The sequence below is a fragment of the Gallinula chloropus genome (genome assembly GCF_964237585.1).
Source record: "Gallinula chloropus genome assembly, chromosome: 5".
NCBI lineage: Eukaryota > Metazoa > Chordata > Aves > Gruiformes > Rallidae > Gallinula > Gallinula chloropus.
The window spans coordinates 24,677,485-24,694,423 of record NC_140090.1 but is presented as its reverse complement, the minus strand read 5'-3'; the positions used below and the strand labels follow the sequence as shown (position 1 = coordinate 24,694,423).

The window sequence follows — 16,939 nt, the reverse complement described above, 5'->3', positions numbered from 1 at the left end:
CTAATACCTACAACAAATTAAGCAGGAATTTTACAGCCTACTTAAACCACGCAACCCTGATTCAATTTTGTTCTTCATGCTGAATGAAACAACTGCTCTCAGGGAAAAAACGCTTCTGGTGAGGGATCAAGGGCTGCACTGTAACACATGCACCAAGGGGAATGGAAATAAGCAAAAGGAGGTTTCTTCAGCAACCTGTATTCTGCAAATTCCTAATGTCTGCCAATTTGAATTCCAGTATTGTTTTAGCATAAGAAAAAACACTGCTTTGTACTTTGTTTGGTTTTTTTAAATACAATTCCTGATACTTAAAATTTAAGCTTCTGAACCACATGCAATGACATCCTCATAATACCCTTTCTAATGCAAAAATATGTTTACTGACACCTCTTTTTACAAGAACCAGAAATAGAGAAAACGAGTTTAACATGGCTGTATCTTGTAGCAGAGACCAATTCACTAAATCTTTTTAAAACGTGCGCTGCTTAACAAATACACTGCTTGCAAATGATTTGCTAGTAGGTAGTCACTTGATGTTACTAGATGGCCAACCTAGGCTTGTATTCTAGCAGCATTTTAAGGCAGATAGCTATAAAACACTGAATCATAAAGTTGTAAGGTTTGAGTAAATGTATCTTCCAGTTGAAAAGGCTCTGCTCTTCTGTGCCTTTCTCTTCCCACCCCAACCAGGGGCACTGCTTGAACTGGTACATTTCTTTTGCTGTTGTAGAGTAACGGAGAAAATTTAAAAAGCCTTCCACCAGCAGCTTTCAACTACTTACAACTGGAGGTATTTTCCAACACCTTCTCCTTTCTGCTTGAAAAACAAACAATCCAAGAAAACAAAGCCATCTGTGGTAGGTAAAAACATAGCTTAGAATTAATGCAGACACAAGACAAAACCCCTAATTGTGAGGTGGCTTGCTTCTGCATTCACTCTTCACAGTCAGTGGCTTTGAGCACCAGGAAGGAGGCTGCAAGGAAGGCATCCAATAACTAGCAGCCTTCTTAGAATAAGGAGCTGAAGAAACAGGTGAAGATTGTAGGAGGGAAGAATGACACTGGAGCTCAGCGAGCAACATAGCAACAACTGCCAAAGGGCACCACTAGCCAGTGGGACACAGAACTGCTGACCCAGCAGCTGCACAGCACAAACAACTTTCTGCCCATCCCTCCTGATGGTAGTAACAACCCTCCTGGGAAGGGAAGCTCAGGCTAAGCAAACCTAGCACGGCCAGTGGGGAGGGAAGAAAAGCAGGTAAGTGCATGAAATAAGGTAGAATAAAAGCTCAAGTCCTTTTTGTTAACCACAGATCTAGTATGGACTGCCATTCACTTCATGTCGCCGTGACCCAATCCCACTTACCAGTAACTCCCCCACCACGTTAAAATTGTTTCTCTGGCTGCATCTGCTCTAAAACCCAACTGACTATCCCATGCCAGGTAACTAAGGGGTAATTAATTCACCCCTACCTTAGGGACTGCTTGGAAGGAAAGCTTCCTGAAGGTACTCTGAGCCAGAGGAGTTGCATCTCTCCCCATCCCAACAAGCAAGGGACCAGGGCTGTAGACACTAGGAAGAAGGATGCATCCAACAGCATGCTCGTCCTCTAGTGTGCATACAACTGAAATTTATCCATTTTACTTGTATAAATTATTTTAATAGCCAGAATATTTTCAATTGAACACATAGTATTCAGGAATACATAGAAAAGTATTTGGCATTTGAAAGTTATCTATGCAGCTATCTTCATTTATTCATCAGTGGTGAAATCCTCTTCATCCTGCAGAAATGTTGAATTGGCCAACTCTTAAACAAAATATCCATATATAACTTCTTTTTTAAAAATTTTTAAAAAACAAAACACAAACAACCTCCAATCCCTCAAAACAAAACACCACCCCTAGACTCCATACTTTCCCAACAGTTATATCCAAAATACCTCAGGATAAGAAAAACAAATATAAGAAGCTCTGGTAGTCTGACCCACAGTCAAATGTCCTTTCTACTCAACAACATACAAAAGCATAAATAGTAATTTTGGCCCAAATCAACCAAATATTTAAGGATGTACTTGAATCGCTTTCTTGGTAACAGCTATTTTCTTAACCCTAGCTTCATACTGCCAGGTCTTCTATCAGTTTTTGAAACAGTTATTTAATTTTCTTTGAATTTGCTGGTGTACTTCAGTTTTCAGTGTAATTTGGATCATGAAGAATGTCTTCTATTTCAACAGTTATAATCTGAATTATTATCAATTAACAAGTCAAGCCACAAAATGCCAACTCCTTTATCTCCTTCATCATTGCACTTTCCATCTTAGAGGGGGAATTCACTTAAACACAAGAGCGATTTCTGTAATACAAGATTATAGACTACTACAAGAACAACCATGAGTTTACAGTTTTTAATGCCTAATTTTCAAGACTGCATGTCTACATTTTCAAAATCAGAAAGAACCATATATAGAAAGAAAGAAGATCAACTAAGTAGCAATTAAAAAAAAAGCTGTCACTGTCCACAGGAACCATGTCTAGTCACGTTTTTCAGTCAGTCAGTCAGCTAGCTGAAGGTCATGTCATTTATTTAGTTTCTGTAGAAAAAACACAAGTACAAAAATAGTATCAAAAAGCAACATACCTATTTTAACACATAGCTTTTATAAAACTAATCATTACAGCAGCATATAAGTAAGACTTGTAATATATTTAAAAGTCAAATTTTGATTTTTATATGTGCTTCCTTAGCTTTTAAAGAGGAACCTCTTTCTGGGCAGTATGTGAAAGGTAGCAATTTTTCTGCAGTATACTGTTGAAACAAAATATAGTTAACTTTTTTATTCTGGAGTATATTTCAACTATGATACAATTACTTTTTTAAATAAAAATTTTGCAGAAATAAATTTTAAATACAGATATATTACAATCCTGAAAATTATAAGTTCAACTAAAAACTCTAATCAAATCAGGACATTTTTAGGACAAAGATAATAAAAGACAACAATAACCAAGTATTTCCTGACAGAAAAAGTGTTTTCAACTTGGTAACTAAATGATTTTAAAACTACACCAAACCTTTTCAGAAGGGAGTAATACAATGAACCCACTTGCTGTGGGTTAAAGCCAATCAGTAACGACTATGAAGACCCACAAAATTCAGCCGTAGGTATCTTATGTTCTGCATTTTTAATATACTCCTAAGGACTACCTGAAAGTCTTAATGAAGAATATTTGGGGTGGGTTTTTTGTTTTGTTTGTAGGCTTGATTTTGGTTTCTTTGGGGTGTGGTGGTATTTAACTAGAACTACGAGATTGCAACGATGAGATGAACTGGAATTCCACAATACATTCTGAAAGATACCAAATTCTTTCCTTTTCTATTTGAGTGATACAATTTACACAACAGGCATCAGACAATTGCAGTGAGGTTCTCACTAAATGCTCAAAGCAATGCAAAAACCTGAGTAGAGAGCTGGTCAACACCAAGAACATTAACACAGTTTTTGCTTTTAGAAACTGCCTGCAAGTTGACACTGTAGTTGTCTTCTTAAGCCTAATCCAACTCAAAGCAAGATGTCTTACAGTGATTATTTCAACCATTAATACTCACTTAGAGTAACACATGAAATCCTCACCCCCCCAGAAAAACCACAAAAGTACATAAAGTTCTAATGTAAGTTTAAGAGAACCTTATTGGTCTGTATTTCTATCATTTCTCTGCTACTTTTATCTAGTGATATAAGCAATCAAATTTTCATTGATCTGTAGGAGAGCCAGAGCCTGCAAAACGTATTGGATGGATTAATTTATGGTATTAATACACATGCATTAACATTTTCCTGATAAACAAAGGCTCTAAGATAACTGTTCTTGTGATCAGAGAGCATAATCAGTAGTATACAGTTACCATAAAACACTTACGTAAATAATTTTAAGATATAAGTAAAATTTTTTTCTTAAGAAAAATATTATTGGGGAAATAATCTTCATATAGATTCCATTGACTTTGCATGCCTTACCACTTTAATCTGAGAACCTTGCATAGGAAGACTATTGCAGAAATCCAGTCACCTTGTTAGAGACAAGAGGAGAACAATACAACAGGACTTTATAAAGGGGGGGGGGGTTTAGAGGCAATGACTTCCCTAAGTGAAAACTCAAGTAAGTTTTTGCTAAGATTATTTCTTCCAGCTACAATTCAAAGAGAACTACAGCTAATATTCTTGCATCTTAAAAAAGTACAATTTTAGAATTACATTCCCTTTTACATGCATGATTTAAAGCTTTAAGTGAAAGAAAAATGTAAGTCTCTAAACTACTGCAAAACCCATTTGTCAGTCCGTCCAGCACACAGTCAGAGTAGCAGACCTGATTTAAATGGCCAAGCCCTTCCAAAGAGCAGCACAGATAGACTCTCTTTTATTTATTTCATTTGAATTTGAGAAACTGGCTAAAGGACAAAAAGAGTGTTTTGTCTGTCCTATCAGCTAGATGCGAAGAGACTCTGACCTGATATACAGGATGTAACAAGATGTAACACAGTGAACTGAGAAAGCTCTTCTACCTGTGTTATTTGCATCAGAATTATGAGGAATCTGGCTGAGACAGAGTTAGGGTGCCCACCTTCAAGCAAACCAAATGCAGTACTTTATTATTTGAATCTTTACAGAAATGCAAACACCCAGGAAAGGACAAAGACCTTTGCTGTAATTTTGCATGGGTAAATGGACTTTTCTTCCAATATGGCCTTAATCCTCCAGTTTTCTAATTGGGTAAAATGTCACAACAGCAACAGTCTAGGTCTTACTCCCACCTTGTAAGAGAATTCAGGATTTTAAGCAATCAATAATAGGTATATATTTGAATTTTCAAACACAGTTTGAAAAAAGTTTTAGCCTTTTGAAAATCCTGTCTGAAGGCAAACTCCACCTTTATTCTGATGGAGACTTTGAAGAATCTTCTTCAAAAATCACACTAGGAAAGTGTGAGCTTGTATACGTGTACATGTGCATGTGTGAATTAAAAGTCTTAGCTGGAAAACCAGAAAAGAACCTCCCAATCTGACTACTCTTACCTTTGCTAAAGAAAGGAAAAAGTAAGGATACATCACCTTTATCGTTTTGGTTGCGTATCATATCTACACTTTTCTAGTAAAAAGCAATCAAGACAGACCTGGTATTACATTACATCTTACATCATAGTTTTTCCTGTAGTGACCAAGAGACTGGACTTCTATTATTGGAAGTCACATTAAAAGCAAACAAAACCTTTGTACAAAGATAAGAGCATGGGTACAAGTCACTTAAAATTGCATTCAGAGCTGCTAATTGAAAAAAGCTTCAAGTGAGTTTTAGGTACAATTCAATACAGAAAAAAGAATGCCGGAATTTTTTTTTTTTGTTTTTGTTTTTGTTTTTTTTTTTTGTTTAATAGAACATGAAAAGTCCTTAGGGAAAAAAGAAGAAAACATCATGGGGCAAAAATTTACTTTTGTCTTTACCACTCCCATGTCACAAATATCTACACAGAGAAAGGTACAGTGAGTGAAACTTAGAAGTAAAAAGAGATGCAAATAGAGTCAGGATAGCGTGTGATGCTTTCTGAACAAGTTAAAGCAAAACTGCATGTCCTCTATACAGGTAATGTGAGTACTGAAATAATTTGGAAGCTACAGAAACATTTGAGAGTTATTTTGCAGAAAACAGGGCTCAACCTTTCCTCCCCAAACTACCTCTCCTCTGGTAACAGTTCTAATGTAAAAAAACCCAAACCAAAACAAAAAAAAAACAAACAAACAAACAAAAAAAACCAAGCCACCAAACTGGTCCATACATAATTTGAATCAAACCATTGTTTTAAAAGAAAAAGTGGACTTTTGTCCCTGAATCTTGTAAACCTCGCTACAAGATCACCCAGCTTTCAAAGGCCATAAGCAACAACAAATACATTTTCAGAATAATTAGATCTTAAACATACACCTCAATCCCCCCCATAACAAGCTCTGCAATATTTTCTTCACTATCACACATTCCAGCTACACCTGATTTTTGACCATCCAGATGACCCAAATATCCCAAACCTTTGGTTTTACCTGGCAACCTTTCCTGTGCCTCCCCTGTCCTTTTTATTTACCCCTGAATTCCACATCTTTACCCCTCACCATTGGGAGGGCATGCATTTTTAATGAAAGAAAGACACACACAAGCTGATCTCAGTTCCATTGTTTATTTTTGCATGCTCTTTTCAATGTTAACTGAAACTCTTGTACATAAAATGAATATTTCTATGCATACCCAGATTTATGATAATCAACTGGTTCATATTTGTTCAAAAACTACAAAAATAGTTTTTTTACTAAAATAAAGTGTAAGTTTGCATATATAAATATATACACACCCCCTATATACATATATACACACACTTCTCAATTAAATTTCAAGATGTTAGCTAAAAATTAGGTATGAACATGTAATGCCAAACTCTAACTCCAACATGCTTTGCTGTTTCAAGTATCTGAACTTTAACAGTTGAGACTAGGTACTCACCTGTCAATAAGTTCTCTGACGTTTGTTAGATTCTTCTGTAGGTGAGTCAGCCAGCCTTACTTTAAGCCTGACACCATTCACAATCTTGCCATGTAACGCAGTTATGGCATCACTGGCACTTGCTCTGTCTGCAAATTTTGCATAGCCCACATTTTTTCCAGCGACAAGGTAAACTTTTATCAAGTGTCCAAAACGACTAGGGGAGGAAAAAACAAAAAGTAATTTGCACGGTTTGCTGCAAAATATATACCAGTAGGGTTTTTACCCAGTGAAAAGCCCAAGACACGAGCAGTCAGTTTCTTCAGGAGAATGCTGTGGGAAATGGCATCAAAGACTGAAGTCTGGGTAGATAGGATTTGTTAGCTGTGAAAGTTATATTCTCATACATATATTATATTTTCTTGTGTTGCCCTCCTCTAAAGCTCCCATTTTTTGTATCCTATTCTCTAGAATTCCAGGCAGAATAGATATATAAATCAAAAGTTCATAGGGAGGTAGTGTGAAAGGACAGTTGAAACAGTGTCAATAAGCTACAAATACCAAAACGTCTCAGGGCATAGGAGAAAAAACCTCCCAATACTTATTCCCCTAAGTTACCAGGGAAATTTATCAAAATACTTAAATTCCTTACAAAAATATGTATTTGAAAATGCCAAATAAATTATGCTATAACAACAGTAAGGTTTGGTTAGGAAGCTAGACATTTTACTTTAGCTTACATTATTCGATAATAAAGCTGCTATGCTGATGATATGGCACTTACTTTTCAAGGTGAATTCCATTACACGCTTGTTTCAAAAAGCAACTGTTACCTACTGACCACTGAACTGTCTTTTCTGGACTTTTCATGATAACCATCTTTCTTTTTTAAATTATTTTCAACATTTATTTGAAACGTCTTTTTTTTTTTTTTTGCTAAAGAACACTTATTTGTAAATAGAATCTTACCAGAACACATCCTCCAACACATTTACAGGTAAAGGATGTGGATGAAAATGTATGAGAAGCCTTTCCTTCACAGAAGTATCAGGTGGCACCTTTTTTTTGTGTGGTGGAAGTATCGCATCTGTTTGGGGCAGAAGTAACTGTGAGCCAGAAGTTCCTCCAAATGCCTGCTGGGACAGGGGAAAAATACGCAAGCATTAATTAACGGATGGGGCAGCAGGGGAAATATTACCTTATTCACAATTTTGTTCTTATTCATGACATAAACAGGCTCTACCAGTTCTTAATTAGTTTACGTTTGATATTTCATTAAATTGGACAATAAATCAAGGTAGGTTGGACAACTTTACAGGGAATAAAAACGTACAACAAACCAGGGGGGCACGTTAAAAATGTAACATCCAGAACAGTTACATAAGGAAGTGAGCAATGTTCTTCATTGGCACACCAGAAGTGCCTTACAAATCAGAAGAATATTAACAGTATCCATTATATTAACTTACAGGAGGCGTCCTGTACTGCTGAACAACTGCATTGTTACTGCGCAACACTGAGGACACATGTGCTGTTACCAACTGTGTTGCCATTTTTCTGATGAGGCTGCAAGCAGAAGTGACAATATACTACTTTAAAGAAAAACCTAAGTTACAGTAAGCATAAACTCAGAAAAAGAAAATAAATTTTACTGCACTTCTAAAAGATCCCTGCAAATCTGTAAACTCATGTACATAAAGAAAAAACAGGCTTTCGTGATGCTCTAGACGTGATCTGAAAGCACGCATGCTACCTGCAACTCACCAAAAAGCTTCAGGTATGTATGTATGTGTATATATATATATATATATATATAAATAAAAACTCCTGGGTTTTTAATACTCTGGCAGGTAAATTAAAAAAAACCCAACCAAACAACTCTACAGAGCCCACTACATTTTGTGAATGGCTCCTGAAAGGCAAAAGTGACAGAAAAAATTTAACCTGTTTCAGTCAAGAACACAAAGATTTAATTCAGAACTCTGAATATTATCACAGGAGGTTTACTTCCAGCTTTCATTTTCCAGTAATTTTTCTCAGTTCTCTTGGGGAATAAGAGAAAGCAATTGCACTTTTTGCACAGAACCACAGCCCATGTTGTAGGGCCATAAAACAGTAGGAGTTATTGAAGAATGAAGGAAATTTTTTGCAAGAAGAATGGTTGCAATTTGTTTTAAATCATGCGTGCACTTCCGAGGTGAATCACCCCACTGACCCTCCTCAGTGTGCTCGCTCATATTCCAGAACAGGTTTGACAAGAGCTATATTCCTTTAGGATGAAACTACGCCAAAATATTAACTGCAGGAGCGTACCTAAGCCGCTCCAACTTGTAACAGACATTCAAATCACAGGAACAGATTAGAGGTGGTCAGAGTAAAACCTGATGACCCCAAACAGTGGGGAATATCAGATCCTCAGCACACAACAGTTTTACTCTACACATTTCACAAGGCTCCTATCTGCAGCACTGCAAACACAACTAAGCGGTGAAGTAGATAAATCAGGTTTTAATACAAGAACCTCATCAAAAACATATTCCAGCCTTATTACACATTAGAGACACATTTACAGATTCTTGCCAAAAACAAGATTTCCAACTTATATAAGAATATATATTTTAATGTTTTCTTTATCAAAGACTGCTAAGTTTTAAAAAGCTTATTCTAAATGTTTTAAAAAAAACAAAACACTTAAGTTTCAGAAAATACTATCTATAAGTATGAAACAAAATCAGTGACAGTGCTGTTACTTCTTCAGGTAAAATTTAAAACAATAATTTTGCTTTCTAGAACACCATCTTACAACTCTGTCTCTATGTATTGGTACTTACTCTGAGCTATCATTTCCATCTTCTAGGAAAATGACAGTTAATCGATTTCCAGGTGGATACTCAAAACCATGTAATTTATACTTGGCATATATAGCTGATGCAGCAGTACTGTACTGAACCACAGCATACCCTACAAATACAGCACACACAGTTTTGGTATGATATGGATAAATCCTAAAAACAAAGTACACTCAAAGCAGTATGACTAAACTGCACGTTGTCAAGCATGATATAAAATTCTGAAGTCTTTTTACTACAGAGTACATCACTTAATAGCAGCATCAGTAGCATTTGTGAAGAAAACTTCAGTGGAATTAACTAGTGACAGATAAGCTGTATTTATGCTAACCCAAAGAGATGGTAACAAAGTAATACAAGTAAAAACATGTCTTCTTCCCTAACCCTGAATTAGAAACAAAACCATATAGAGTTCTATTTTAAAATGCAATTATCCCAACAGTGAATCACAAGTACTATAAAGTTACATTTTAACACTCTGAATCATTTAGATTTCAAGCTTCTTGGAGAACAGCTCTTTCACATTTTTCTCAGCAAGAGCAAAACAATATGACTGAAACCAAAACAATCCTTCCAGTACAAAACATTGTTTGTTTTGGAATGATTTAATCCCATTTACTCATGTCAGTTTCTACACACAGAGACACAACACCCTACTTCAACTTGAAAACTCAGAAGATCTGTTTAAAGAACATAAAAGCCAGATGTCTAATATTTTTTTTAATAACTCAATCCAAACGTATTAATTCAACCAAGAACCACTTCTTACGGTTTTGATGCTGTCTTCACTGAGATTCTATTATCTAAAAATAGAAGTAAAGTTACCTATAAACAGGGGTTCAAACAAAACTAAGTTTATGCAGAGACAGCAGCAGCCTTTCATGCCTAAAACGCTAATTCTTTCCAACAAGCATACTGTATTTGCAATGGAAATGAACTGAAGTACAATTAAGGTGCCTTCCATGCACAGATAGGAAAAAAAAAAAAAGTCTTTTCATACTTTTTACTTACCACTGTTAGTATGAGGATCCCTCTGAACATCACAATATTCCAGTCCTGGCACTAGATCAAAGAGGGCAAACAGCTGCTCTTGCATTAAGGGAAGTTGCGATACCACTGACAGACGTTTGGAGACCGACTCTTGAATTCTGCTCTCGTTTTTTTCAAAACTACAAAACTCTGGCTGCCCACCTCAATAATCAACACAAAAATAAATAATTCAAGTCATTTCACTAGCACGTCTTCATTTCACACATATTTTTAACTCAAAAGTAATCTAAGTAAACTATATACTGAAGTGTTTATTTTACCAATGCAGGTCACAAAATTAACAGCCAACTAAAGCAAAATGAACCATGAAGCTGAAGTACCTGACTTATTTCTATCTCCAACATCCAATCTACTACGTAAGTGTTGATATAAGCCTCTGTTAGCATCCCTTCTTCCAAACTGCATTTTTACTTTGCAACCATAATCAAGCCTACAAATCATTTTTAGTACAAAAAGCTGAGACTTACAAAATGGTAGTATGTTTCCTCTTGGTTCTTGCCTCGTGTTATTACTGTAATAATCATGTTCAAAAGACTCAGATGATTTATTTTTAGGTTCAGCCAAAATAGCCCTGTAGCCTGAAAAAAACGAAACAAACCAACCACACATATAACACCACCTTAGCACATCTGAACTATCTGACCAGATCTGTACTCTTCAAGTGCCATATTTAGAAACATATTGTTCACAAAACTTACGAAGTGCTGGCTTTAGGGAAACAACTCGTAACTCCTGCAGTCTGTCATAATAATTACGTCCAAGTTACAACTTCTACACAGAACTACTCGTAGTCATGAGCTAAGCACAACACAGCCTACTTGCTGTGTGTGTGACTGAGCACTGGCACAGACTGCCCAGACAGGCTACGTACATTATGTCCTTGGAGATACCCAAAAGTCATCCAAACATGGTCCTGGACAACCAGAGTGCTCAGGTGCTCTTGTCTGAGCCTGGGGGTTGGACAAGATGATCTCCAGAAGTCCCTTCTAACTTCAACCAATCTGTGATACTTGGCAGGGTTCAGAGGTACTCCAAAAGCAATCACCTGAATGTCCATGCTGTAATAGCAGTTTATGTAGGTTTCGTACTGCTCTAGGTTTTTGCTTTTACGAAAGAAATACGTATTACTCTCAGGCTGTCCAACTAATTTCATTTTAGCCTCACAGCATAAAAAGTTAATTGAGATTACTTAGCAGGTAAATTCTAAGTCATATTCCTATACAAGAACTGTCACAAATATAATTTTTGTAGAACCACTCACAATAGATGTCATGTAGAAATATTACATATATTACCAGGTGTTGTGTGTGTGGTCAGCCCACACAACAACAAAAGACTAAACACACCCACACACCAAGTTGTTTCGTATTTGTGATTAAAAGGACATTGAGCAGGAGGTTGGATTGGAAGGTTACTGTTAAGTTCCCCAAAAGCCTTTCTTCTTAAGGAGCTTCAGCCCCTGACCACCTTGGTGGCCTTCCACCAGACTGACTTAAATCCATTAACAACGTTTTGGTACTAGAGCATAAATGACCAATGGGTGGTCATAAAGCATACAAAGTCATCCTGTAACAGATAAATCACGACATAAAATGGAAACAAACAAAAAAAAAAAACCACCCAAAAAAAACCCTGCCAAACCCCATACTTCAGTTAGGATACACTGGTTCTTCAGTAAGTGCAATCACAACAGAATCACTAGGGATTACTGGTTTTACTTGCAGTTTGGTCCTGCAAGAATGTCATCTGGTGCCTGCTCTCAATGACTGTTAATAGTACTATTTTTTTAATTTGCACAGAACTTTATCTCAAGATGTTTTTACATCTGTCCTGGTTTTGGTCAGGATGGGGTTAACTTCATTTGTAGCAGCGGATGGAATGCTGTGTTTGAGAGTTAAAATGAAAGCAGTGCTGATAACACCCTGATGTTTTAGTTGCTGTCAGACAGTCAAGGACTTGCTCAGTCCTTCACATTTCTCTACTCATCAGAAAGGAGGGGCGAAGCCAGGACCGGTGACCCAAACGGGCCAAAGAGAGTATTCCATGCCAATTACGTCCTGCCCAGTATAAAGGGGGGCTGATGGGAGGAGGAGCAGGGGCGGCTCTGGGATGCACAGTTTTTGGGGGACGGTCGGGTTCTGGGACGGCTCTGGGTGACACGGCCTGAGCTGTGGGTTCGGTGAGAAACTGCATTGTGTATCAACAGTTTCATATATTTTTTTGCTCTGAAGTCCTGTTAGCATTGTTATAAACTATCCTTATCCCAACCCACGGGCCTTTTGGTTTCTTGGTTTTGGGGTTGTTATTTGCTCCTTCTTTTTCCCTTCCCTTGCCTCACACTTCCCCCCCTCCCTCAATTCCCCTGCTCTTTTCCTTTAGAGAGCAGGCAGCTGCATGGATCTCAGCTCTCAGCTGGGGTAAAACCACGACAACATCATAAATAATTTACCTGCAAAGAAAACTAAAAATTAAATCTATGTTAATGATGATACACACTTAATGTGAAAAACTTGAATGAACTCAGTCAGATTCTTACTTCGATCACACTCTTCAATTGCTCGGGCAGCTTGCGATGGTTTTAAATACCTCACATACCCCAAACCTTTACTTTCTCCAGTAGTCTTGTTTTTAATAATGCTGCAATATTCAATGTCTCCATACATCTAGAACAACAAAAAAACGTATTAATTTACGCTGTGTCAAAATGCATTAAAATGTTTCATGTGTTGAGACCTTCTGACAAATTACAACAAAGGCAATTTAAAATAGCAACAAACAGCCAAACAAAACAGTACCTTAAACTTCTCTCGCAGATCTTCCTCTGTATAGGATTTTGGTATCATAACGAAGATTCGTGTAAGCTCCTCATCTTCAACATCTCGGTGGCTTCCAGAGGCTCTTGACTGTGCAATAAATACCTAATGAAACAATTTCACAGGTTATTAATTACTGGGGAAAGGGTCTTAACCACATATCAACAAGCAACAAAAACAGTTTTAACAAGTCTTCGTATTCATTTCACATTAACTAGCTTTCCAAATACGGGAGGGGAAAAAAGCAAACAAAAACTTCATCTCTGATCACAAGTGCATCTGTGACGCAAATACAATACATCCCAAAACGGTTTCCTAAGCAAGACGGAGGCCACCACAAGTTCTCACTGGGTGTACAGATGGGCAGGAACAGCAAAAAAAGCCTGATTCTGCAGCACTCCCAGTGTCACAGGTGGCACCTGAGGTAGTAAAAAAAAAATAATAGAAATAATAGGAAAAAAAAAATAATAATAGAAAGCATTACTGCAACAGGCAGTTGCAGTAGTAACAAAAAATAAGCATCCAAGCAAACAAGCCTAGCAGCTTATTAAAACCTTACTACTGCAGTTCATTGCTCAGTTGGGATGAAAACTTCAGGTCTAGTGCTCTGTGAAAGTTTGGAACTTTTAACATCTATGTTCATTTCAATAATTACAGATTTTATCTCAAAGCGCACCCCAGTACACAACCAGGGGAAAAAAAGAACCAAAAAAACCCAAACCAAACCACCACCATCAACACAAAATCCAAACCACCAAAGAACAATGAACAAACCAAATCAGAACAACCAAATATGAAAAATACAACTTTCAAAGTAAGCCTCATATGCAAAAACAGGAACTAGTATCACACAGCTCTTAAATTATTTTCCTAGTAGTCATGCAAGGGAGCAAGGAATACAACTCGTCTTTTGGCTTCTGACCGGGTCTTCAGAAAGTATTTTATTGACTCAGTCGCATTTTCAAATGACACACGTGGAATCTTCTTTTACTGTTCAAAGTCATTTGTATCTTAATAGTGCTTGGGGAATATGAAAACAATTCAAAAGGCTGAAAGCAGACTGTCAGTTCGACAGACAAAAAACTGTTTTGAGAACATACACTACCTACAAACTAAATATAAACCAGAACTGAAACACAAGTATGCTTATTCACATCGACATTAAAACGTACTGTTTTAGAATACTACCTCAAGATTCTCCCAAGGTTTAAAATCACAGAATCATAGAATTGTAGGGGTTGGAAGGGACCTCAAGAGATCATCAGGTCCAACCCCCCTGCCAAAGCAGCTCCCTAGGACATATCACTCAGATAGGCATCCAGGCGGGTCTTGAATATCTCCAGAGATGGAGACTCCACCACCTCCCTGGGCAGCCTGTCCCAGGGCTCTGTCACCCTCACTGTGAAAAAGTTCTTCCGCATGTTGGTGCGGAACTTTCTGTGCTCCAACTTGCAGCCATTGCCCCTTGTCCTGTCCCCACAGACCACTGAAAAGGGTCTGGCTGATTCTCCCTGCATCCCCTGCTTCAGATAATTATAAACTTTAATTAGGTCGCCCCTTAATCTTCTCTTCTCAAGGCTGAACAGTCCCAACTTACTCAGCCTTTCCTCATAGGGGCGATGCTCCAGGCCCTTAATCATCTTCGTAGCCCAAGCACCCCACGCACAACCTCCCGCAACGAGTTTCCTGGCACCACGTTTTCTCCAGGCCTGCTGCCGCTAATGCCACGCGTGGGAACTTCAGGGACCCACCACAGCTCCTCCCGAGGAGCCCCGCCAAGCTCGCAAGCCCCGCGGCCCGACACCGCCCCACGTCTGACCCAAAAGGGCGGCAGCACCGGCGCCAGCAGTGCGTGGCGAAAGCCACAAGCCGCGGGTTTGACGCTTTCCGCGGCGGCTCTGCTCGCTGCTAAGCGAAGCGGCCAGCTCGCTGCAGGCCTTCCAGGGCTGCTGCTAGCGGGCCTCCGGCACCGGCCGCCCGCGCAGCCCGTCCCCCGTTAGGGGCTTCCCGTTACCTCGCGCAGGCCACCACAACCTTCTAGGCGCAGCGGCCGAGGCCTGCCGCTCTCCGCGGCCGCCATGCTGGGGAGGGAGCGGGGGGGCAACCCGTCGGCCCTGCTCGCTCGCTCCCGGCCCCGCTCCTCGCCAGGACGGGGGCGACGCGGCCCAGCGACAGTACCTTGATGGGCTTCGTATCGGGGATCAGGCTGCGGCCGTGCATTTCTTCCATGGCCCGACAGGCCTGCGAGCTGCGGGCGAACTTGATGAAGGCGATGCCGCGGGACTCATTGGTGCGCCTGTCCCGCAAGAGCCAGATGTTCTGGATGTCCCCGAAGGGGGAGAAGCGCTCCCGGATCAGCGCCTCCCCGGTGTCCTTGCCCAGCACCACGAAGACGCGGCTGTTGGGCGGCTCGTCCAGGCACTCGGCCGAGAGACGGATACCGCTGCTCTCCTCCATAGCGGGGCCGCCGGGCTCCCGCGCCATCGGAGACACCTGGCTCTTCTCTGGGGCTGGCGGCGAATGGCCACAGTGCCCTTTCCGCTGGGGAGACAACATGTCCTGCCCCCCTTCCTCCTCCTCTTCCTCCGCGGCGGCCGCGCCCCCCTCGCCTCACCGCGCCCAGTCAGGGCCGCGGCCTTTCCTGCAGCGGGCGGGACGCCACGGCTGCTCCGTGTCGGGCTTCAACGCTCAGCCTGCGGAGCGGAGATCGATGTCGCCTTTGGCCGGCCTGCGCAGAGTTCCCCAGCGGGGGCCTGTGCGGGAGAAGCGCTTCCTGGCCTGCCCGGGCTACGGCCTGTCTGCCCCGGAAGAGACAGGCACCTGCGCCCCGGCACCGGGTGGGAAGGGCTAAGCAGGGAATGGAGGGCTGGCGCCGAGGAGGGGCGATCCCGGGCGCCAGCTCTCCCCCGGCAGCGTCCGGACAGGGACGGTGTCACAGGGACACCGATCGGGAGGAGATGCCGGAGGTCAGCGGGGCCAAGCCCCTGCTCGGGCAGGACCACCCAAAGCCGGCTCCCCAGGTCCATCTCCAGGCAACTTTTGAACGTCTCCATAATGCGCAGAAACCGACTTCACAACTCAGGAAGAGTTATAGAGAAGGTTATAAAGAAGGATAAGAAGAATTATAAAGAAGGATAATCATTCAGGTCCCATCCTGGATCTCTCAGGGGAATATATTGTTCCGCCCGTCCCCCCAAAGTTCCTACTGTAATTTGAGCTTGCACCTGTGTTTTCGCTATTTTCAAAACCAACTGCTTTCCGTCTCTGTCATTGCATCTAGCATTGCATCTATATCCTGCCAGTCAGGGTCCTGGGTTTTAACAATTAGTTCAAACTGCTTGGCGATCCATGAAGGGTCGTCCCAATACCCTTTTACCACTTCTTCCACGCATCCAAATCACTCATAGTGAAAGGGCCTTATTAATATAAGTTGGTCCCTCAGAGCCCACTGCCTGCATCAGGGGTGTCTGGATTATGGGGCCCATCTTGCTACAGGTCCTGGATGTAATAAGGGTAAATCCCTTAGCCCCTTCTTGCTTCTCTACCTTTGATTTCCCCTTTGATGTTTTTGTATGGTTAGAGGAGGGAGGGGGCATGAAATCCTCAAGTCTCTCCAAATCCACTGTCTGATACATTTTGTCTTTGTACATCATTGCCCTACACTGCAAGCTGAACAGCGTGATTTTAGCTTCCCCAGGATCCT

General features: G+C 40.3%; 1 protein-coding gene across 3 annotated transcripts; it reads right to left on the bottom strand.

The window, feature by feature from the left end:
* Window positions 1–1,645: 1,645 nt before the first annotated feature.
* On the bottom strand, window positions 1,646–15,792 carry RBM45 (RNA binding motif protein 45; the record flags this gene model as incomplete). 3 transcript variants are annotated; one of them, XM_084265273.1, is made up of 10 exons in its annotated part: window positions 1,646–2,594; window positions 6,546–6,741; window positions 7,494–7,660; window positions 7,994–8,090; window positions 9,356–9,485; window positions 10,385–10,564; window positions 10,891–11,001; window positions 12,960–13,086; window positions 13,219–13,341; window positions 15,415–15,792. In XM_084265273.1, 9 exons carry the CDS (start codon window positions 15,790–15,792, stop codon window positions 6,549–6,551), a joined length of 1,506 nt encoding a protein of 501 aa, XP_084121399.1. In that variant the 3' UTR covers window positions 1,646–2,594; window positions 6,546–6,548. The 3 variants fall into 3 exon arrangements, with proteins under 3 accessions (XP_084121399.1, XP_084121398.1, XP_084121400.1); XM_084265272.1 differs by lacking the exon at window positions 1,646–2,594 and having other exon boundaries at window positions 6,242–6,741; XM_084265274.1 differs by lacking the exon at window positions 1,646–2,594 and having other exon boundaries at window positions 6,242–6,741; window positions 7,494–7,657; window positions 15,415–15,693.
* Between the last annotated feature and the right edge of the window lie 1,147 nt (window positions 15,793–16,939).